Source organism: Pogoniulus pusillus, unplaced genomic scaffold (genome assembly GCF_015220805.1).
Source record: "Pogoniulus pusillus isolate bPogPus1 unplaced genomic scaffold, bPogPus1.pri scaffold_94_arrow_ctg1, whole genome shotgun sequence".
Taxonomy (NCBI): Eukaryota; Metazoa; Chordata; class Aves; order Piciformes; family Lybiidae; genus Pogoniulus; species Pogoniulus pusillus.
Window position 1 is genome coordinate 20764 of NW_026974735.1, and position 22053 is coordinate 42816.

The 22053-nt window shown below is 55.8% G+C and overlaps 5 protein-coding genes across 6 annotated transcripts; 1 reads left to right on the forward strand and 4 right to left on the reverse strand.

Moving 5' to 3' along the window:
* Positions 1-2078: 2078 nt before the first annotated feature.
* LOC135174591 (uncharacterized) lies at positions 2079-7522 on the reverse strand. Its single transcript, XM_064141924.1, has 5 exons — positions 7512-7522; positions 6932-7030; positions 4157-4559; positions 2546-3574; positions 2079-2432 (listed from the first exon to the last, which is right to left on the reverse strand). Exons 3-5 carry the CDS (start codon positions 4538-4540, stop codon positions 2079-2081), a joined length of 1767 nt encoding a protein of 588 aa, XP_063997994.1. The 5' UTR covers positions 4541-4559; positions 6932-7030; positions 7512-7522.
* On the forward strand, positions 5567-10523 carry LOC135174608 (zinc finger protein RFP-like). Of its 2 annotated transcripts, none has more exons than XM_064141942.1 (3): positions 5567-6126; positions 9035-9219; positions 9859-10523. In XM_064141942.1, exons 2-3 carry the CDS (start codon positions 9072-9074, stop codon positions 10368-10370), a joined length of 660 nt encoding a protein of 219 aa, XP_063998012.1. In that variant the 5' UTR covers positions 5567-6126; positions 9035-9071; the 3' UTR covers positions 10371-10523. The 2 variants fall into 2 exon arrangements, with proteins under 2 accessions (XP_063998012.1, XP_063998013.1); XM_064141943.1 differs by having other exon boundaries at positions 9111-9219.
* Positions 10524-11432: 909 nt separating this feature from the next.
* LOC135174592 (zinc finger protein 239-like) lies at positions 11433-12331 on the reverse strand (the record flags this gene model as incomplete). The annotated part of the gene is made up of 1 exon (XM_064141925.1): positions 11433-12331. A coding segment is annotated over one exon (435 nt), but the record flags the coding sequence as incomplete, so codon positions are not given.
* LOC135174611 (zinc finger protein 239-like) lies at positions 12250-13889 on the reverse strand. Its single transcript, XM_064141946.1, has one exon. It carries the CDS (start codon positions 13525-13527, stop codon positions 12448-12450), a length of 1080 nt encoding a protein of 359 aa, XP_063998016.1. The 5' UTR covers positions 13528-13889; the 3' UTR covers positions 12250-12447.
* Positions 13890-14433: 544 nt separating this feature from the next.
* On the reverse strand, positions 14434-21814 carry LOC135174593 (zinc finger protein 208-like). The gene is given in 2 exon segments (XM_064141926.1): positions 14434-17846; positions 19192-21814. Coding segments are annotated over 2 exon segments (5310 nt in total). The 5' UTR covers positions 21603-21814; the 3' UTR covers positions 14434-14947.
* Positions 21815-22053: the final 239 nt, after the last annotated feature.

Consider the following 22053-nt stretch of genomic DNA (forward strand, 5'->3'; position numbering starts at 1 on the left):
TGAACAGTGTCAAGCAAAGCTGCAAGTGCATTGTGTGCAATGGTTGCGCTGTGTTTGTACCCTTGTGGAAGACTGTTGAATGTGTACTGAATACCTTGCCAGGTAAAAGCAAACTGTGGTTTGTCCTCTTCTCTCAATGGCACCATGAAGAACATGTCCTTCACGTCTAGAGTCGCCATCCAGGTGTGAGAAGCCGCTTGGATTGTTGTCACTGTGGATGAAAGACTAGGAACTGCTGCAGTAAGAGGAGGAGTGTTAATATTTAGCTTCCGGAAATCTACTGTCAATCTCCATCGGCCATTCTGTTTTCGGACTGGCCAAACAGGTGAATTGTAAGGAGAATGAGTTCTAGAGATAATCTGTCTCTTTTCAAGATCAGCTGTCACTTCAGTGATACCTTGCTTAGCTGCAGCTGGCAATGGATACTGTGCAACACAAGTAATGTGTGACTTTGGCAATGGAGGAGCTGTTTGCAATAAGCGAACGCAAGTACGGACTAACCTTTGCCTCTTATTCCTCACCTCATAAGCACCAAAGCTCCATAATGTTCCGTCAGGAAGATGCCATCTTCTACCTGCTAGAACATCAAAACCAAGGATATTATGTTTGCACGAACCCAATGCTAACTCTACCAGGGTACTTCTTTTCTCCCCAGGTAGCCACAGCTGTGCTTTGGCTAAATAGCATGTTTCAGGTTGTCCTGTAACACCTGTTATGTTTACTTTTCTCCGGGATGGCAAGATTTTCAGATGCTTTGCTAGTTGTGCATTTAGCACTGTAATTTGTGCACCTGTATCTATTAGGTATTTGACAGCAGCTCTAGTTGGTCCAGTAGGAATCATGATATAGGGTTCAGGTTTGTCAGACCATCGACATTCAGAAACAGAGCGATGAGTGTGGCCTGAATCATTCACCGCCACACCTAGTTTTTTGATTTGTCCTTATCCCCTCCCCGATCAGGAGAACCTGACTTGGTAGGAGATGTGTTTGCAGAGCCTTTCTTACGGTTCTGCTTCACCTTTCCATCACCACTGCCTTTTAGTATCTGTTCTAACAGTTTTTTTATCTCAAACATGATCTCATTCTTCACAGGATCACGCTCTATCTGTTTCCTCTGAAACACATCACGAGGTTTCACTGCATATTTCTGTTCCTGCAGTGGGAGTACACCTCTGCCTTGAGAAGTCGGTACCCACATTATTCCAGATTCAGAGCGACGATTAAGCTCAGGGCTCCCCCTGGGACTTGATCGTGGGCTCGATCGTGGACTCTCATTAGGGTTACCAGATGTCCAGGCATGTCGCACTGTTTGGTGTTTTCCTCGTGATGCAGAGCTGCTCCTGCCTCCAGACTGCTTTTCCTTCTGAAAGACAGATTCTGGCACAGATAACGGATCATGATAACCCATTTCTCTCCCTAGACTGGCTAGTTCTGTAAGCACTTCCCTCCACGTAGGATGATGGACTACACTTTGTGAACTTTGCCCTTCATTCTGTTGTATTGCATTCTCAATTTGTCTCCTTATCCTAATGCCTTCAGCCTTTATGAAGCCAGGCATACCCCTTATCAGGGGTCCAAGCCTCTGTGGCTCTACTGGGGCATCCATTGCATGTGCATATAACCCCTTATGATTCACAGCTTGGATACAGGCAACCATAGTAAATGCTTCATTTAACTCATCAGGGGATCTGATCCAAAACTCTGTAGGATCACCCCTGTCTAAAGGTTCATAAACACTAGCCCAGTGAAAGATCCTAGCACTCAATGCAAGGTCTCCCTCAGGACCATCCCCAAGAAATACCTCAGGTCCCCAGTTAGTTCTCCCCACCTCTTCACGAGATAAGACAATCCTTTCCACCCCCCTTTGCACCACGCGATACACATACTCAATTATAGGTTCATTAGGCATGCGGGAATAAGTTTCCCTAAGATCATCTATCTGCTTTTCTGTGTACGATTTGATTTTCGTGGTTGTTGTTTTGCCTCCTTTCGGTCCTTGCGTAGTTTCAGACGCAAAGAGAGGATTCACGGAGTAGGTTGCCAGTTTGCTGTGCACCTTTTCCACTTCCATGTCGCTGTCAACAGACGTAGCTGCAGTCTGCGACGCGGCGTGGCGCCGCGCAGGCATGCTGCTCAGCGCTGGCTGCTCGGGGCGTGGCGGTTGAGAAGATGGCGGTTGTTGTGGAGATGGCTGGGAAGATGGCGGCTGTGTCTGGGCTATCGGCTCCGTTATTGCTAGTAACGGCACTGCCGGCACCTGCGGTTGAAGCGGCGCCAGTGGCGACGAAGGCAAAGCGGCGGCTGGCTGGACCAGCGTTGGCGAGGTAGGCTGTCTGGGCACCTCCCGAGGGCACGGTGTCGAGCCGCATGGCTTGTGCGGCAACAGGGGCAGCTCTGCCGCTGGTTGGGGATTCAGTGGCAAAGGAAGATGCCTTGACGGCGACATTTTAAAGAAGTCGGGCTCGTGGGAAGGCGTACCGGCGCGAGAGACTTTAGGCAGAGAGTGCAAGAATTGTGACTCCTGGGTCTGAGAGGGGGTAGTTACCGAACCCCAATGAGCCCCCGGCTCTTTCTGACGAACCACGGGCTGCTGTGACTTCTCAGGATGTATCGGGGTAAAAGCTGGCAAGCTCAAGTAACCGGTTGACTCCCGGGTTCGGGTCGAGGGCTGAGGAGTTTCTGTCCGAGACCCGATACGCGACCGCGGCTGCGGTGTGTCCGCGCGGGAGCTAACGGCCGATTGCATCTGCGGGGTACTTCCCCGCGAACTGCTTCTGGACCGCGACATTCGGCTAAGCACTTTATCTAACTTTTCCTCCACAACTCTCATCCTGTCTTCAGCCACAGCGGCCTCTGCGCGAAAACTCAAGCTTTGCCTGATAGTGTCTTTCAACATTGCCTCTCTCTCCCTCTGCAGCGACTTAATTTCTTGCTGCGCCTTCAGCAATTGTACTTCTTGCCGGGCATTCTCTGCGTTCAGCTTTTTAACCTCTGACTTCCAAGCCTCAACCTCAACTTGAGACCTGAACACGCCAACACCCAGATCAAAAAAGCTTTCTTTGTTAACTCCCTCGACATCTTTAAAAGCTTCGTAGAGAGACACGATTATATTAGCTGATCTAACATTTACCTGCTCTAAAGGCTCATTCGCCGTTGCCGTCATAGCTTTCCTTAGATTTGCCGATTCGAAAGCAAACCTGGCATACAGGGCGTCTGCGATATCTGGCAGTCTGGCATCTCCTGCTGCGGGAGAACTCCTTCCGAACTGAGCCCTGTTGTCCACCACACGGCAGACATAGTCAGTCACTGACTCATGTGGCGCACGGGAGAAAGTCTCCCTTAACTCACAGCGTTTCCTCCAGGCGGCTAGCGGGCTTTGTGAGGTCGTGGCACCTTTGCCTTTCTTTCCTTTGATGGTTTCTGTTTTAAACAAGGGTCTTGCTTGGAGAGATTTTCCTCCTCCGTAAAATTCCTCCTCCGCGTCGCTGCTGTCCGGCATTCTTCCGGGTGACCCCTGTTCAGATTGGATCTGGTTCCCTTTCTGGCGGTGCTGAGCGTGGTAGTGGCGTGGCGGCTGCGGCAGCGATAATGGCCAGCAGCCCCCTTTAAAAGGTCCCCAGCAGCCCCCCATAAAAGGTGCCCAGCAGCCCCCCAAAAGGTCCCAATCTCCCCCCATAAAAGGTGCCCAGCAGCCCCCCAAAAGGTCCCAATCTCCCCCCATAAAAGGTGCCCAGCAGCCCCCCAAGAGGTCCCAATCAGCCCCCCATAAAAGGTGCCCAGCAGCCTCCCAAAAGGTCCTAATGAGCCCCCCATAAAAGGTGCCCAGCAGCCTCCCAAAAGGTCCTAATGAGCCCCCCATAAAAGGTGCCCAGCAGCCCGCCCAAAGGTCCCAATCAGCCCCCCATAAAAGGTGCCCAGCAGCCCCCCAAAAGGTCCCAATCAGCCCCCCTTAAAAGGTGCCCAGCAGCCCCCAAAAAGGTGCCCAATCAGCCCCCCTTAAAAGGTGCCCAATCAGCCCCCCATAAAAGGTGCCCAGCAGCCCCCCAAAAAGGGCCACCTCGGCCCCTAAGTGGTTCAATAGCCCCCAGAAAGTGCCCAACCACCCCCCCCAACCCCAAGAACTTCTGAAGGCAGAGGAGAGGTTCCTGAGCCTCACCTCACACTCAGACACAGCCTCTTCCAGGGGCACCAGGGAGCGGCTTCGGCCTTCGGCACGGCTGGCACTGGGGACGGTCCCATCCCGGCCAGAAAGCCTCCCGCGGGGTGTGCGGCTGCGCTCCTCCAGCGCTATCAGCTTCTTGATGGCTTCCACCACGTTGGCCAAGTGGCAGTTGGGGCGGAAACTGTCGGGGGGGAAGGGCGAACGGCACTGGGGACAAGACCTGGTCCCGGTGGTGGCATCGGCAGGGCAGTAGTCGAGGCAGCGGCGACAAAAGTTGTGGCTGCAGGGCAGCAGCATGATGGGTTCGATGAAGAAGTCCAAGCAGACAGAGCAGGTAGCCTCCTCCTGGAGGCTCTGCAGAGGGCTTTTAGCGGCCATGGTTGGGGGGTAGAGGGTCCTGGCAGGAGGAGAAGTGGAGTGGATTCAGTGTTCCCTGCAGGTCAGACGATGTGGAGTGGATCCACAGATCCTTGTCCTTGGATGTCTCCCACATCCTCACCCTCAGGTGATCTCCAGACCCTCCTCCCTGTTCTCCAGCCTGAAGAACCTCAGGTCCCTCACCTGCATCTCAGATGTCCTGAACAACCTCAGGTCTCTCAGCTGCTCCTCAGATGTCCTCCAGCCTGAACAACCTCAGGCCCCTCACCTGCATCTCAGGTGTCCTCCAGGCTGAACAACCTCAGGTCCCTCACCTGCATCTCGGATGTCCTCCAGGACAAACACCTCAGGTCTCTCACCTGCATTTCAGATGTCATCCAGACCCTCCTCCCTGTTCTCCAGCTTGAAGAACCTCAGGTCCCTCAGCTGCTCCTCAGGTATCCTCCAGGACCCTAGTCCTCAGGTGTCCTCCAGGCTGAACAATCTCAGGTCCCTCAGCTGCTCCTCAGATGTCCTCCAGACCCTCCTCCCTGTCTTCCAGGCTGAACAACCTCAGGTCCCTCAGCTGCTCTTCAGATGTCCTGAACCCTGAACAACCTCAGGCCTCTCACCTGCATCTCAGATGTCCTCCAGGACAAACAACCTCAGGTCTCTCAGATGTCCTCCAGGCTGAACAACCTCAGGTCCCTCACCTGCTCCTCAGATGTCCTCTAGCATGAGCAACCTCAGGTCCCTCAGCTGCTCTTCAGATGCCTTTCACCACCTTCCTTACCCATTTCTGGATGTGTTCCACCCTGTCAATGCCCTTCTTGTAGTAAGGAATCCAAAACTGACCCTAGGATTTGAGGTGTGACCTCACCAGCCCTGCCCAGAAGAAGCTGCAGCCAAGTTGGGACATCCTGAGGTCAAAAATGGAAATGTAAATTTGTTCCCCCCCCTCTACCCCCCCAGTGCCTTCGTTGAGGAGGTCTGAAACAGGCTAAAAGGTGCAATCGGAGGCCGCAGGAGGTGCCCAAGTGCCTGGTGGCCTCCATCTGGAAGGAGAAGATTGGAGATCTCCTCCCTCCCTCCCTCCCTGGCTGATAAACGCTGGCGGAGGCAGAGACAGGGCCGAGCTTTGGCTGAGCCTGTGCCAGGGAGGAGAAGGTGGTGGAGGGAGGAAAAAGCAGCTGGAGGAGAAGCAAGTAGGAGGACAACTAAGAGGAGAAGGAGAAGGTGGGGGGGGCAACCGAGAAAAGGAGAAGGTAGTGGAGGAAAAAGCAGCTGGAGGACAACCAAGAGGAGGAGGAGAGGGTGGTGGCAGACAACTGAGAGAAGGAGAAGGTGGTGGAGGAAAAAGCAGCTGGAGGAGAAGCAAGTGGAGGACAACCAAGAGGAGGAGAAGGTGGTGGAGGAAAAAGCAGCTGGAGGAGAAGCAAGTTGAAGACAACCAAGAGGAGAAGGTGGGAGAGGCGGAAAAAAAAGCAGCTGGAGGAGAAAGTGGTGGAGGACAACCAAGAGGAGGAGGAGGAGAAGGTGGTGGAGAAAGAGCAGTTGAGGAAGCTCAACACAGCATCAAGGGAAAGGTTCAGGAGGAGCAAATCTGGGTGAGTACCAACCTGGCTCTTGCTTTGTAGCTTAATTCAAGGTCATTTAAGAGCAATTAATTAAAACCCAGGTAGTTTTGGGGGCCTCTCTTTACTGTCCTCTTACTCCCCTCCCCCCTCACCCCCCAGCTGGAGGGCCTCTCTTTACCACCCTTCCCCCCCCTCCCCAGCTTGGGGCCTTTCTTTACTACCCTTTCCCCCAATCCCCAGGTGGGGCCTCTCTTTACTACCCTCTCCCCCCTGCTCCTAGCTTGGGGCCTCTCTTTACTACCCTCTCCCCCCTGCTCCTAGCTTGGGGCCTCTCTTTACTACCCTCTCTCTACTCCCTAGCTTGGGGCCTCTCTGTACTCCCCCAGTTTTGGGCTCCCTTTCCCACCCCCAGCCTGGGGCCTCTCAATACCCCACCCCACACTCCTCCCAGCTTGGGGCCTCTCTTTACTCCCCTCGTTTTGGGCTCCCATTCACCCCCTAGCTTGGGGCCTCGCACTGGTTTTCAGAGGCTGCACTGGAGTCCCTTTGATCTCAGCTCTTATCTCCCCTCTGCTCTGTCGCGGAGAGGAGTTTGTTTGGGTTAAGGGGAATGAAATGCAAGGCTGAATTTGAAAGAACTGAAATGAATTATTACTCCAAACACTGGGAACCCCTTCCCCAAACTTATCTCTCACTATCCCACGTCAGTGCTTTCTATGCGGTTGCGAATCAAATACAGAATGGCTCAAATGAAGAGAGTCTGTGATTTGAGAGAGTTATTCTAGAAGGCTTTGAGAGATTATTCAGTCTTTAGATCAAGTTTCAGGTTACTCACTTGTCCGAATTCAGTTCTGAGAGTTCCAGATACCGTAGATCAGGGCGCGCGGTCTGAGCGTCTGCGGGCGCGGCCAAGCCAGGCGCTGGCGTCCGGAGGCTGGCGAGGATCATAGAATCATAGAATCAACCAGGTTGGAAGAGACCTCCAAGATCATCCAGTCCAACCTATCCCCTAGCCCTATCCAGTCAACCAGACCATGGCACTAAGTGCCTCATGCAGTCTTTTCTTGAACACGTCAGCCTCAGGCTGCGCCAGGGGAAATTTAGGCTCAAGGTGAGGAGAAAGTTCTTTACTGAGAGAGTCATTGGACACTGGAATGGGCTGCCCGGGGGGGTTGGTGGAGTTGCCGTCCCTGGAGCTGTTCAAGGCAGGATTGGACGTGGCACTTGGTGCCATGGTCTGGCCTTGAGCTCTGTGGTAAAGGGTTGGACTTGATGATCTGTGAGGTCTCTTCCAACCCTGATGATACTGTGATACGGCCAGGGACAGTGCCTCCACCACCTCCCTGGACAGCCCATTCCAATGCCAGTCACTCTCTCTGTGAAGAACTTCCTCCTAACATCCAGCCTGTACCTACCCCGGCACAACTTGAGACTTGTGTCCCCTTGTTCTGTTGCTGGTTGCCTGGGAGAAGATCGGAGCACTGACTGTAACTGTGCCGTCCCGAGCCGGCCGTAGCTTCGATGCTGCAGTGCGATCGGTGCAGATGCGATGCCGAGCGAGTGCCAGGCTGTGCCGTGTGTGTGTGTGTGAGAGCGAGTGAGCAAGAGCACCCCGAGAGGGTCAGGTGCTTTATTAAGGCAATGCAGCATTTTTATGCTGTTTAGAAGAGGTGTACCCAGCCAAACTCGGGCGAACGTACGTGACCAGCACAGATTGGTTCAAAGTTAGGTGTAAGGCATCCATAGGCTGCTTTTTTACCCAAAACAACCTGTGGGACCACCCCAGGGGTCAGCCTCCAGCAGGTTTGCGTAGGGTGCTCACCATGTCTGAAACCCAAGGACTCCTTCTCAAAACAATGGCTCATGTTTACAGTTTTTGCCCCTCTGGGGAAGAAATCTTCCCAGAGGCTGTAAGGGCTGTTTAAGCAGTTCCCAGGGCTGGTGCCGTGGGCTTTGGACTTCTCCATGGATGGTCTTTGAGCCACAATTCTGTCTAAATGAGGGTTTTGCAAGAGGACTTTGTAACCCTCCACTCCACACTCCTCCCAGCTTGGGGCCTCTCTTTACTCCCCCAGTTTTGGGCTCCCTTTCACCCCCTAGCTTGGGGCCTCTCTTTACTACCCTCTCCCCCCCACCCCAGCTTGGGGTCTCTCTTTACTACCCTCTCTCTACTCCCTAGCTTGGGGCCTCTCTTTACTCCTCCAGTTTTGGGCTCCCTTTCCTACCCCCCAGCCTGGGGCCTCTCAACACCCCACCCCACACTCCTCCCAGCTTGGGGCCTCTCTTTACTCCCCCCGTTTTGGGCTCCCTTTCACCCCCTAGCTTGGGGCCTCGCACTGGTTTTCAGAGGCTGCACTGGAGGCCCTTTGATCTCAGCTCTTATCTCCCCTCTGCACGTTTGCCCTGGCTGGGGGACAGTCAGAAACTTCCCCCCCCCCCTGCAGGATTTCCCTGGATGTGAGAGATCTGGGCTCAGATTAGCCTGGTTTGGGCTCAGATTAAGATGGAGGTGGACTCAAATTAGCTCAGGTTGGGCTCAAATTTGCCTAGTTTGGATTTGAGCTGTGCTCAAAGTAGCTGGAGGGAGCTGGGCTCAGATTAGCCCAGTTTGGGCACAGATTAGATGAAAATGGACTCCAGTTAGCTCAGGCCGGGCTCAAACAGGCTTGGTTTGGGCTCAAATTAGTTTGGTCTGGACTCAAATTACCTCAATTTTGGATTCATCCCTGAGCCTTGGATTCATCCCTAAGGATTTTGGTGGTGGCGGGGGGTGTATTTATGAGGTCATGTGGCTCCATCCCAAGGTGCTCCTCAGGGAATTTAAATCCACATCTCCTTGGATCTTCTCCCAGATTCAGGAAGCTCCTTTGTGGCTGCCAGAGGATGGTTTTGATGATGAGCTGTGGTGGTTGACTCTTTTTTTTCTGACCCAAAAAAGGATGAAGAGCTGAGATGTGTTCACCTGGAGGACACCCATGTGGTTTTTTGGTCTCTCTTTTCCTCCTTCCCTGCAGCTCCAGCTCAGAAGGGAGGACGCTGAGGGCACCATGACCTTCTTCCTCCACCCACGGCTGCCCACCTGGCATCTGGCCCTGGACTACCACACAGCGAAGCAGTTTGAAGGTAACCAAAAGGTGGAGAGGAGTCAAGTTCCCCTTCTTGGGTGTTTTCTGGGATGCATCAAGTTGGGATGGCCATTAGAGATGAAGATCCTCTGGCTCCACCTTCTGTCTCTAGGCCACTTTCATCTCCGACCCCCATCTCGTGGCTTCTCCATGTTCAAGCTCACCTTAGAGGTTCCCCATCTCTTGGCTTCTCCATGTCCAGCCTCACCTGGAGATCCCCCACATCCAACCTCCATCTGGTGGCCTGTGCATGTCCAAGCCTACCTGGAGATCCTGTATCTCCAGCCCCCATCTCTTGGCTTCTCTATGTCCAAGCTCACCTGGAAATCCTCTGTCTCCAGCCCCCATCTCTTGGCTTCTCCATGTCCAAGCTCACCTGGAGATCCCCCACATCCAACCTCCATCTGTTGGCCTCTGCATGTCAAAGCTCACCTGGAGATCCTCTATCTCCAGCCCCCATCTCTTGGCTTCTCTATGTCCAAGCTCACCTGGACATCCTCTATCTCTGGGCCCCAGCTCTTGGCTTTTCTATGTCCTGCCTCTAACCCCACCACTCCCTTCCCTTTCCCCACTGAAGAGGACTTGGGAAGCTGTTTCATCTCTGCTCAACTTCTGCCTTCTCCCTTTTGCCCTCCAGTGGACATTACCTTGGATCCAACCACAGCAGGTCCTGAGGTCATCCTCTCTGACAACCTCAAGGAGGCCACCTGGGGTAGACCTGGACACCGCTGGCCTGAGGGGCCAGGCCAGTTTGACACCGATCCCTGCATGCTGGGCAGCCAGGGCTTCACCTCGGGCCGGCACTACTGGGAGGTGGAGGTGAGGGGGCGCTTCTGGGCCGTGGGAGTGGCCCTCGAGTCGGTTCAGAGGAAAGGTCGAGTCCTCTTCAAGCCCAACGCTGAGATCTGGGGCTTGCAGAAGTATGATGAGCTCTGCGTGGCCCTCACAGCTCCTTCCAACACCTCTGTCCCCATCCTCAACGGGGAAATCGGCGTCTACCTGGACTATGAGGTGGGCCAAGTCTCCTTCTACGCCGTTGGCAGCCGGCAACGCATCTTCACCTTCCCTGTGGCCTCCTTCAGCGGGGAGAGAGTCTTCCCCTACTTCTGTGTCCTCCTCTCCACCATCAAACTGTCCCCCAGAGCTTGATGGGCACCGGCAGGGTCCTGCCCTGATGCTGGTTGCTCTCTCTGGTGGTTGGAAGTGCTCCTTGATGCTCCTCAGCTTTTCTGTCTCCAGGGCTTGGAGTCATTTCCACCTCAGCTCATGGTTCTACCTCCGCTTTGGGTTCTAGCTGGGGGTTGAGGGGGGGGTGTGGGGTCTGATTAATTGGAGATCAATTAACTAGAAATAAATTGCTGTGACTCACACCTCACCCCTCCCCCATCAACCTGTCCCAGCCCCACAAAACCCCCACCAAGGCTGCGCCTTGCTACCTCCCACTCCCTCCCAGCAGCCTCCTAGCTCCCCTGAGACCTCCAAGAACCCACCAGGCCTGCTCCACCCTGAAGGTTGCCCCCAGCCCCCTCAAAATCTCCTTGGGACCCCCAAACCGCTTCAGAGCATCCCTAGCACCACAAAACCTCTTTGGTCTTCCAAGAACACCCTGGGATTGGGCAGGATCCTTGCAGATCCTGGCTGGGTGGTTGAGGATTCACACCACGGGCTTGCAGATCCACACTGGATCCTTGTAGATCCCTGCAAATCCACAGGGGATTATTGCAAATCTATGTAGGATACCTACAGGATCCCTGCAAGCCCACCCAGGATCCTTGGGGGATCCCTGCAGGATCCTTACAGATTCACATTGCATTATTTAAGGTATTATTAGGAGCTTTAAGGAGGCAATTTAGGAGAGTTTAAAGGTGTGGGGGGAAGGTTTTGGGAGACTTTGAGAGGTTTAGGGAAGGTGAGAAAGGCTTTTGGGAGGTTTTGAGGGGTTTGAGGGAGGCTTGAGGGTGAGTTAGGGAGATTTGGGGTGGTTTAGGGAAGTTTGGGGGAGGTTGGGGAGATTTTAAGCTGTTTGAGAAGGGTTTGGGGACGTTTTGAGGTATTTTAAGGAGGTTTAAGGGGAGGAGTCTTAGTGTTTGAGGGATTTTTGGGGCATTATTGACCCCCAGCCAGAGTCATGCCCTCAGTTCTCTGCTTGGCAAATGCCAAACCTCAGATTTCTGGGCAGGGTGAATTTGGTCTGGATGGAGATGGAAGAACTTGCAAGAGCCTTGGAAAGTCTTTTATTGGGATTGTTCCCTGCTCCAGGCACATTTTCCATGGAATCTCTGACTTGCAGCCACATGGACAGTTGCTTCATTCCTGAGTGTACCAAGCCAATGTTGGTGTTGGTGAGGATTGGTGTTGGTGATGATGGTGATCATCTAGCAGGGCTTATAGAGACCACCTTGGAATCCAGCATGGCTTAGAGGTTCCAGCCCAGTTGTGACACAGCCCTGCTCTGCCCTCAGATCCTCCTCTCCCAAACAAGGCATGTTTCAGGGCTCTGCCTGGGGATGGCACAACAGCACCTGCTGTTGTTGGTGCTACTGGTGCAGCCTCACCACATCCCAGGACAGCAAAACCCAGCAGAGAAGGGTCATGGTTGGGGCAGCTCTACCGCCAGGACCCTCTGGCACCAGCATTGTCAGGATCGGCCTGTGGCTGCTAGGCACCTCCTGGTATCAGTGGGAGGGAGGACCCCTGGAAGCTTTGCTGCTGCTCTTCATCTTCTGGTGGCTGAGGCTGTGCAGGTGTTTGGTGAGGTCGCCGCTGTACCGGAAGCTCTTGCCGCAGTTGCCGCAGCTGTAGGGCTTCTCCCCGGTGTGGATGCAACGGTGACGGCTGAGAGCAGAGCTGTGGGCAAAGCTCTTGCCGCAGTCACCGCAGTAGAAAGGCTTCTCCCCAGCGTGGATGTTGCGGTGTGTGATCAGATAATGCTTCTCGGCGAAGCTCTTGCCACGCTGCCCGCAGCTGTAAGGCCTCTCCCCAGTGTGGACGCGATGGTGACGCTGGAGAGCAGAGCTGAGGATAAAACTCTTGCCGCAGTCGCTGCAGCTGTAGGGCTTCTCCCCGGTGTGGAGGCCTGCAGGGGTCTGGGCAGCTCTGTAGGGCTCTATATAGGCCTATAGGGGTCTGGGCAGCTCTGTAGGGCTCTATATAAGCCTATAGGGGTCTGGGCAGGTCTCCAGGGCTCTATATAGGCCTACGGGGGTCTGGGCAGCTCTGTAGGGCTCTATATAGGCCTGTAGGGGTCTTGGCACCGGTGATAGATCAGGCTGGTACTGTGGGCAAAGCTCTTGCCACAGTCAGAGCAGTGGAACAGGTTCTCCCCGCTGTGGATGCGGTGGTGACTGTTGAGTCGGACAGTGCTGGTGATGGTCACTCCGTGGTCAGCGCGGCTGTGCCGCTTCTCCCCACTGTGGATGCGGTGGCGACTGTTGAGTCGGACAGTACTGGTGATGGTCACACCGCGGTCAGCGCGGCTGTGCCGCTTCTCCCCGCTGTGGATAAGGAGGTGATGGCTGAGTTTGTAACTTCTGGCAAAGCTCTTGCCGCAGACACCGCAGCCGTACGGCAGCTCCCCAGTGTGGATGGCAACGTGGTAGCGGAGAGTAGACCTGCTGGCAAGGCCCTTGCCACAGACACCGCAGCTGTACGGCCTCTCACCAGTGTGCACCAGGCGGTGCCTTTTAAGGTGGGAGATGCTGGCGAAGCTCTTGCTGCAGTCGCCGCAGCTGTGCGGCTTCTCACTGGTGTGCACTGCTCGGTGGCAGCTGAGAGTGGACCTGGGGGCAAAGTTCTTGCCACAGACGCTGCAGCTGTATGGTTTCTCCCCGTTGTGGACGTGCCAGTGCTCGAGGAGATCAGAGCTGTTGGTAAAGCCCTTGCCACAGTCGCCACAAGGGAACTGCTTCTTCCCAGTATGGCGTTGGTGGTGCTGGCTGAGAGCAGACCTGCTGGCAAAGCTCTTGCCACACTCATCGCAGCTAAATCGCGGCTTGGTGCCCGCCTGGGTGCTTCTGCGCTGCCGCCGGAGGAACCCAGAGCGCCTCTGGGCGCAGTGGGTGCAGATGAAGCGCTGGGTGCCAGGCTGGAGGCACTGCTGCTGCTTCCCCGGCTGCCAGCCGGGCGGGAGGCTCTGCCCGCACTCGAGGCACCGCTCGGCTGGCACAGAGGCGTCCGCGGCAGCTTTACCTTCACCTTCCTCCTGCTGCTCGCTCTTTTTCTCCGCCTCTTCCTCCTGATCCTCCTCCTGCTTCTTCTCCTCCTTTTCCTCTTTCTCTTTATTCCTCTCCTCCTCTTCCTGCTGCATTTCGAACTCTGGGCGGCTCTGGCCCAGCGCCTGCTGAGGCTCTATGCTGAGGGTCGCAGTCCGCTGCCAGCCCCGCGGCCGGACAGAGTGGGAAGGAGCCTGGGGCCGCCCAACAACGGAGCCCGGAAACTGCAAAGCCGAGATCCCGGCGCTGCTCTCGGCACTGTCGCGTTAGCTCCGATCCCCGCCCTGCTCTCTCGGCTCCGGTCCCCCACTGCTCCGATAAACAAAGGCTCGTTTGGGAGCTTCGCCTGGCAACGGGGAGCGATGGCGCTGCTGCCACTGGCGTCCCTGAAGGCTGTGCTGCTATTCCAGCTGTTCCAGACCCTTGTGTTGGATGCTCCACAACTGGACACGGGACTCTGCAGGTGAGGACCGACGCGAGCAGGAAGTCAAATTGCTGCTGCTGCTCCAGCAGTCGAGAGCTGTGGCTTGGCCTGTCACACCCCACTCCCCTCAACCCCCCATCTCTGCTTGTTGCCCTTCAGCCCTTTCCCAAGGGATCCTGACCTGGGCTATCTGAGCCACAGCCTCTGTTCGGGGACCTCCTTCTGCCCTTGGTGTTCTCGGGGCTCAGAGCTCTCCACTTCCTCGAAGTGCTGGTTGAGCTACTTGCCCACAGACATGACCTCTCCCCGCAGCCCTTCAAGATCAGGTTGGAGAAGGCTTTAAGGAACATGCTCTAAAGGAAGGTGTCCTTACCCATGGAGGAGGGGTTAGAACAAGATGGTCTGGAAGGTCACTTTTCATCCAGACCTGTCTGTGAGTTTGAGGAGCTGAGGTGGCTGCTCCTGGGGAAAGAGCTTTAGGAGGGCTCTAGGTTTGGTTGCATTTGAAAGCAGCTTGGATGCAGCTTTTTGGTTTCTGGGGGGCAGGTTATGTCTGGATTGAGTTGGAAGAACTTGCAAGAGCCTTGGAAAGTCTTTTATTGGGATTGTTCCCTGCTCCAGGCATGTTTTCCATGGAATCCCTGACTTGCAGCAACATGGAACAGTTGCTTCATCCCTGAGTGTACCAAGCCAGTCTTGGTGTTGGTGAGGATTGGAGATGATGGTGACATCATCTTGCAGGGCTTACAGAGACCATCTTGGGATGCACAGCTTAGAGGTCCCAGCCCAGTTTTGACACTGTTCTCCCTCTCATCTCCCTCCTCCAAACAAGGCACGTTTCGGGGCTCTGCTTGGGGATGGCACAGCAACAACCGGTGCAGCCTCACCGCAAATCAGGACAGCAGAACCCAGCAGAAGGGTCAAGGTTGGGGCAATTCTACTGGCAGGGCATCCTGGCACTGTGGCTGTCAGGATAGGCCCGTGGCTGCTGGGCACCTCCTGGTTTCACTGAGAGTGGGGACCCTCAGATACTTTGCTACCACTCTTCTTCTGGTGGCTGTGGCTGTGGCTGTGGCTGTGCAGGTGTCTGTTCAGGTCAGTGTTCTTCCGGAAGCTCTTACCACAGTCACCACAGCTGTACAGCTTCTTCCCAGTATAGATGAAGCAGTGACTATAAGCTGTGATGTGGTGGTGAAGCTCTTGCCACACTCACCACAGCTGTATGGTTTCTCCCAGGTGTGGATGAGGCAGTGACGACTGAGATTAGAACTGCTGGCAAAGCTCTTGCCACAGACGCCACAGCTGTGTGGCTTCTCCTCGGTGTGGGTGGCACGGTGTCATTTGAGATTAGACCTCTGGGTGAAGCTCTTGCTACAGTCACTGCAGCTGTATGGCTTCTCCCCGGTGTGGAGGTGATGGTGATATGTCAGACTGGTGCTGTGGGCAAAGCTCTTGCCACAGTCAGAGCAGTGGAAGGGCTTCTCCCCAGTGTGGATGAGGCAGTGAGTCTTAAGGTAAGAACTGGTGGTGAAGCTCTTGCCGCAGTCACCACAGCTGTGTGGCTCCTCCCTGGTGTGGATGTGACGGTGACGGCTAACAGTAGATGTACTGGCAAAGCTCTTGCCACAGACACTGCAGCTGTACAGCTTTTCCCCAGTGTGGGTGCCACGGTGGCATTCAAGATTAGACCTGTGGGTGAAGGTTTTGCCACAGTCACTATAGCTGCATGGCTTTTCCCCATTGTGGAAGCGACGGTGATATGTCAGACTGGTACTGTGGGCAAAGCTTTTGCCACAGTCAGAGTGGTGGAAGGGCTTCTCCCCAGTGTGGGTGAGGCAGTGAGTCTTAAGGTAAGAACTGGTGGTGAAGCTCTTGCTGCAGTCACCGCAGCTGTATGGCTTCTCCCTGGTGTGGATGTGACAGTGATATTTGAGATTAGACCTCTGAGCGAAGCTCTTGCCACAGTCGCAGCACTGGAACAGCTTTTCCTTGGCATGGATGAGGCAGTGCGTGTTGAGGTGGGATCTGGTGGTGAAGGTCTTTCCACAGTCACCACAGCTGTGTGGCTTCTCCCCAGGGTGGAGGCGATGGTGATAGATCAGACTTTTACTGTGAGCAAAGCTCTTGCCGGAGTCAGAGCAGTGGAAGAGCTTCTCCCTGGTGTGGATGAGGCAGTGACTGTGAAGATAAGAACTCGTGGCAAAGCTCTTGCTGCAGTCACTGCAGTTGTATGGCTTCCCCCTGTGGATGTGGCGGTGACATTTGAGATTAGACCTCTGGGTGAAGCTCTTGCTACAGTCACTGCAGCTGTATGGCTTTTCCCTGGTGTGGAAGCAACAGTGATGTGTCAGACTGGTACTGTGGGCAAAGCTGTTGCCACAATCAGAGCAGCAGAAGGGCTTCTCCCCGATGTGGGTGAGAAGGTGAGTCTTAAGAGAGAAACTGGTAGTGAAGCTCTTGCCGCAATCACCGCAGCTGTACGACTTCTCCCCGGTGTGGATGTGACAGTGATATTTGGGATTAGACCTCTGAGCGAAGCTCTTGCCACAGTGACAGCACTGGAACAGCTTTTCCTTGGCATGGATGAGGCAGTGTGTGTTGAGGTGGGATCTGGTGGTGAAGGTCTTTCCACAGTCACCACAGCTGTGTGGCTTGTGCCCGGCGTGGATGAGACGGTGATAGATCAGACTGTTACTGTGGGCAAAGCTCTTGCCACAGTCAGAGCAGTGAAACCTTTTCATCCCAGTGTGGGTGAAGTTGTGACTCTTGAGATAGGAACTGGTTGTGAAGGTATTGCCACAGTCACCACAGCTGTACGGCTTCTCCCCGGTGTGGATGAGGCGGTGACTGTTAAGGCAGGAACTGGTGGCAAAGCTCTTGCCACAGACACCGCAGCTGTGCGGCTTCTCCCCGGTGTGAAGGCGACGGTGCCTGCGGAGAACAGAGCTGTGGGCAAAGCTCTTGCCGCAGACACCGCAGTCATAGGGCTTCTCCCCGCTGTGGACGTTGAGGTGCTCAAGGAGAGCAAAGCTGTCGGCAAACCTCTTGCCACAGTTGCCACAGCCATATGGCTTCTGCCCGGTGTGAATGCGGTGGTGCTTCTTGAGACAAGAGCTGCTGGTAAACCTCTTCCCGCAGACACCGCAGCCATGCGGCTTCACCCCGGCATGGACACGACGGTGATAGCTGAGGGAAGACCTCGCGGCAAAGCTCCTGCCACAGACACCACAGACGTGCGGCTTCTCCCCGCTGTGGACGTGCCAGTGCTCAAGGAGAGCAGAGCTGTCGGTGAAGCTCTTGCCACAGTCACCACAGGGAAACTGCTTCTTCCCAGCATGGATTTGCCGATGCCGACTGAGAGCAGACCTGCTGGCAAAGCTCTTGCCACACTCACCGCACACCAACCGCAGCTTGGGGCCCGGCTGGGTGCCTCTCTGCTGCCGCCGCAGGAGGCCGGAGCGCCTCTGGGCGCAGTGGGTGCAGATGAAGCGCTGGGTGCCAGGCTGGGGGCACTGCTGCTTCCCCGGCTGCCAGCCGGGCGGGAGGCTCTGCCCGCACTCGAGGCACTGCTCGCCTGGCACACAGGGCTCCGCGGCAGCTTTACCTTCACCTTCATCCTGCTGCCCTTTCTCTTCCTCCTGCTCCCCCTCGTGCTTCCCCTCCTCCTCGTTCTCTGCTTCCTCCTCTTTCTCTTTTTTTCTCCTCCTCCTCCTTCTCTTCCAGCTGCATTTCGGTCTCGGGGTGGCTCTGGCCCAGTTCCTTCCGAGGCGCCATGCTGGAGGTCCTGCTCCGCTGCCAGCCTCAGGTGCCGAGCGCCCGCGGCCGGACGGGGCGGGCGGGAGCCTGGGGCCGCCCAACAATGGAGCCCGGAAGCTGCGAGGACGAGATCCCGGCGCGGCTCTAACACTGTCGCGATAGCTCCGATCCCCGCCCTGCGCTCTCAATTTCGGGCCCCCACTGCTCCTATAAACGAAGGCTCGCTTGGGAGCTCTGCCGGGTCACGGAGAGCGACGGCGCTGCGGCAGCTGCTGCCACTGGTGTTACTGCTGCTGCTGGCATTACTGCTGGTACCTGTGCTGTTAATGTCACTGAGGCCTGTGCTGCTTCCCCAGCAGGTTAAGGTCCTCGTGTTGGGGGCCCCAGAACTGGACACAGGACTGCAGGGGAGGCCTCACGAGCGGAGGACCTCACACAGGGACAATTCTGTCCCTCTCTGTGGCAGCTCTTCTCTCTGTCGGGCGCAGGCAGCCAGGGCAGTTAGAACAGGCAGAGGCTGCTCACGGCAGGTAGTAACTTCCCCCTCTCCCAGCAGACACATCTCAAGCGATTGTTTCAAGCAGCCCCCCAGGCTGTCTCTCCTAAGCAGCTCTCAAAGGAGTCTTCCCTAGTGTCACCCCTTGCCACCAAGCAGTTGCCACCTGCCTTGATTGGTCAGTTGAGGGCGCGCCTAAAGAAAGCTCCAAGGCTTGCAGATCTGCCCCTGGCTCCAGGGCTTCAGAACCTGCCCCTGGCTCCAGGTGTTTCTGCTGCCCAAGTGACCAGGGAGTCCCAGGGTCTTGAGTCTCACCGGGAATTCTCCCTGGTTCAAAGCCCTTTGTCTGACCCCGAGGGGCCAAGTGCCAAGCTCCCCTATACCAAACGATTATCCCAAATGATATCCCCAACGATGCTGAGCCATAGATGCATTTCTGCTCCCTTAGATCCTTTTATTGGGATTGTTCCCTCGCCCCAGGCACATTTTCCATGGAAATCTCTGACTTGCAGCAACATGCAACAGTTGCTTTATCCCTGAGTGTACCAAGCCAGTCCTGGTGTTGATAAGGGTTGGTGATGGTGACATCATCTAGCAGGGCTTATGGAGACCATCTTGGGACCCAGCCCAGCTTAGAGGTCTCACCCCAATTGTGACACTGCACTGCTTTACTCTCTGTACCCTTCCCCCAAACAGGCACATTTCATGGTGCTGCCTGGGGATGGTACAGCAGGAACTGGTGTTACTGGTGCCATAGGTGCAGCCACCCCACATCCCAGGACAGGGAGGGTTACTGTTGGGGCACCTCTACCAGAAGAGCATATTGGCACCGGGGTTGTCAGCAAGGCAGGAGGGGCCCATAGCTGCTGGGTACCTCCTGGTGTCACTGGGAGCAAGGGAGCTTTGCTGCCACTCTTCTTCTGGTGGCTGTAGCTGTGCAGGTGCTTGGTCAGGTCAGTGTTCTGGAAGCTCCTGCCACAGATCCCACAGCTGTACAGCTTCTCCCCAGTGTGAATCTGTCAGTGCTCCAGTGGTGGATACCTCTTGGTAGAGCTCTTGCCGCAGTGACTGCAGCCTTATGGCTTCTCCCCGGTGTGCACATGCCAGTGCTCTAGGAGAGCAGTGCTGTTGGTGAAGCTCTTGCCACAGTCACTGCAGGTGAACTGCTGCTTCCCAGCATGGGTTTGGCAGTGCAGGCTAAGAGCAGAGTCACTGGTGAAGCTCTTGCTGCAGTCACTGCAACTGTACAGCTTCTCCCCTGTGTGTATGAAGCGGTGGCTGTTAAGGTTGAAAGCGTTGTCAAAGCTCTTGCCACAGACACCACAGCTGTACGGCTTCTCCCTGCTGTGGGTGGCTTGGTGATGGCTGAGAGTAGACAACTGGGTAAAGCTCTTGCCACAGACACTGCAGCCATAAGGTTTCTTGCCAGTGTGCACACGACGGTGCCTATTTAGGTGGTAACTGGTGGTGAAGCTCTTGCCACAGTCACCGCAGCTGTATGGCTTCTGCCCAGTGTGGAGCTGACGGTGACGGTTAAGGTGAGAACTTCTGCCAAAGCTCTTGCCACAGACACTGCAGATATATGGCTTCTCCCCGGTGTGGACATGCCAGTGCTGGATCAGAGCAGTGCTGTTGGTGAAGCTCTTACCGCACTCACGGCAGGGGAACTGCTTCTTTCTAGAATGTGTTTGCCGGTGCCTGATGAGAACAGTGCTGCTGGCAAAGCTCTTACCACAAACACCACAGCTGTATGGCTTCTCCCCTGTGTGGAGGCGACGGTGCCAGGTGAGACCAGATTTGCTGGCAAAGCTCTTGCCACACTCACTGCAGACCAATCGCAGCTTGGGGGCCAACTGGGTGCCTCCCTGCTGCTGCTGGAGGAGGCCAGAGCGCCTCTGGCCACAGTGGGTGCAGATGAGGGACTGGGGGCCAGGTTGAGGGCAGCACTGCTTCCCTGGCTGCCAGCCGGGCGGGAGGCTCTGCCTGCACTTGGGGCACTGCTTAGCTGGCACAGAGGGGTCTGTGGCAGCTTCGTCTTTATCCTGCTGCTCTTTCTCTTCCTCTGCATCTTCCTCCTGATTCTCGTTGTTGTGGTGGAACTGGGAGCGGGGACCCACAGAAGCTTTGCTGCTGGTCTTCATCTTCTGGTTGCTGTGTCTACGCTGATGCCGAGCCAGGTTGCTCCTGTGCTTGAAGCTCTTATTGCAATCACTGCAGCTGTACGGCTTCTCCACAGTGTGGATGGCTCTGTGACCGTTGAGGGTAGACCTGTGGGTAAAGCTCTTGCCACAGACACCACAACGGAAGGGCTTCTCCCCAGTGTGGAGGCGTTGATGGCAGCTCAGATCAGAGCTGCTGGTAAAACTCTTGCCGCAGTCACCGCATCTGTACGGCTTCTCCCCAGTGTGGACAAGGCGGTGACGGTTAAGATGAGACCTTCTGACAAAGCTCTTGCCACAGTCACCACAGCTGTACAGCTTCTCCCCAGTGTGGACATTCCAGTGCTGGATTAGAGCAGAGCTGGTGGTGAAGCTCTTGCCACAGTCACCGCAGGAGAACCGCTCGTCAGCGTGCGTCTGACAGTGCCGCCTGAGAACAGCGCTGCTGGCAAAGCTCTTGCCGCAGACACCACAGCTGTAAGGCTTCTCCCCTGTGTGGACATTCAAGTGCTCGATTAGAGCCGACCTGGTGGTGAAACTCTTGCTGCAGTCGCTGCAGGGGAACTGCTTCTTCTCAGCATGTGTTTGCCGGTGCCGGCTGAGATCAGAGCTCCTGGCAAAGCTGTTGCCACAGACACCGCAGCTGTATGGCTTCTCCCCGGTGTGGATGCGATGATGACGTCTGAGAGCAGATGCGTGGGAGAAACTTTTGCCACAGTCAGCACAGCTGTATGCCTTCACCCCGGTGTGGGTGAGGCGGTGACTGTTAAGGTTGAAACTGGTGGCAAAGCTCTTGCCACATTCACCACATGTGTATGGCTTGTCCCCGGTGTGGATCAGGTGGTGACGCTTGAGATGGGAACTCCTGACAAAGCTCTTGCCACAGGCACGGCAGCTGTACGGCTTCTCCCCGGTGTGGACATGCCAGTGCTCAAGGAGAGCAGAGCTGTGGGTGAAACTCTTGTCGCAGTCACCACAGGGAAACTGCTTCTTCCCCGCGTGGATTTGATGGTGCCGGCTGAGAGCAGAGCTGCCGGCAAAGCTCTTGCCACACTCCTCGCAGACTAACCGCAGCTTAGGGCCCGGCTGGGCGCCTCTCCGCTGCCGCCGCAGGAGGCCGGAGCGCCTCTGGCCGCAGTGGGTGCAGATGAAGCGCTGGGTGCCAGGCTGGGGGCACTGCTGCTTCCCCGGCTGCCAGCCGGGCGGGAGGCTCTGCCCGCACTCGGGGCACTGCTCAGCTGGCTCAGAGTGGTCCGCGGCAGCTTTAAATTCACCCTGCTGAACTTCTTTTTCCTCTGTCTTTTTTTTATCTTCCTTCTCCTCTTCCTGCTGCATTTCGACCTCTGGGCGGCTCTGGACAAGCTACTTCTGAGGCTCTATGCGGAGGGGCTTAGCTCGCTGCCAGCCCCGGGTCCCGAGTGCTCGCGGCCGGATGGAGCGGGCTGGAGCCGCCTCACAATGGAGCCCGGAAGCTGCAAACCCGAGATCCCGGCGCCGCTCTCGCCGCTGTCGCGATAGCTCCGATCCCCGCCCTGCCCTCTCAGCTCTGAGCCTCCACTGCTTCCGTAAACAAAGGCTCGTTTGGGAGCTCTGCCTGGCAACGCGGAGCTGCGGCAGCTGCTGCCTCTGGGGTCCCTGAGGGCTGTGCCGCCACTCCAGCAGGTCCAGACCCTTGTGTTGGATGCTTCATAGCTGCACACAGGACTGCACCTGAAGACCCACATGAGCAGGACCTCACACAAAGTGCTGCTGCTTCTCCAGCAGCCTGGAGACCTTCTGATACTTA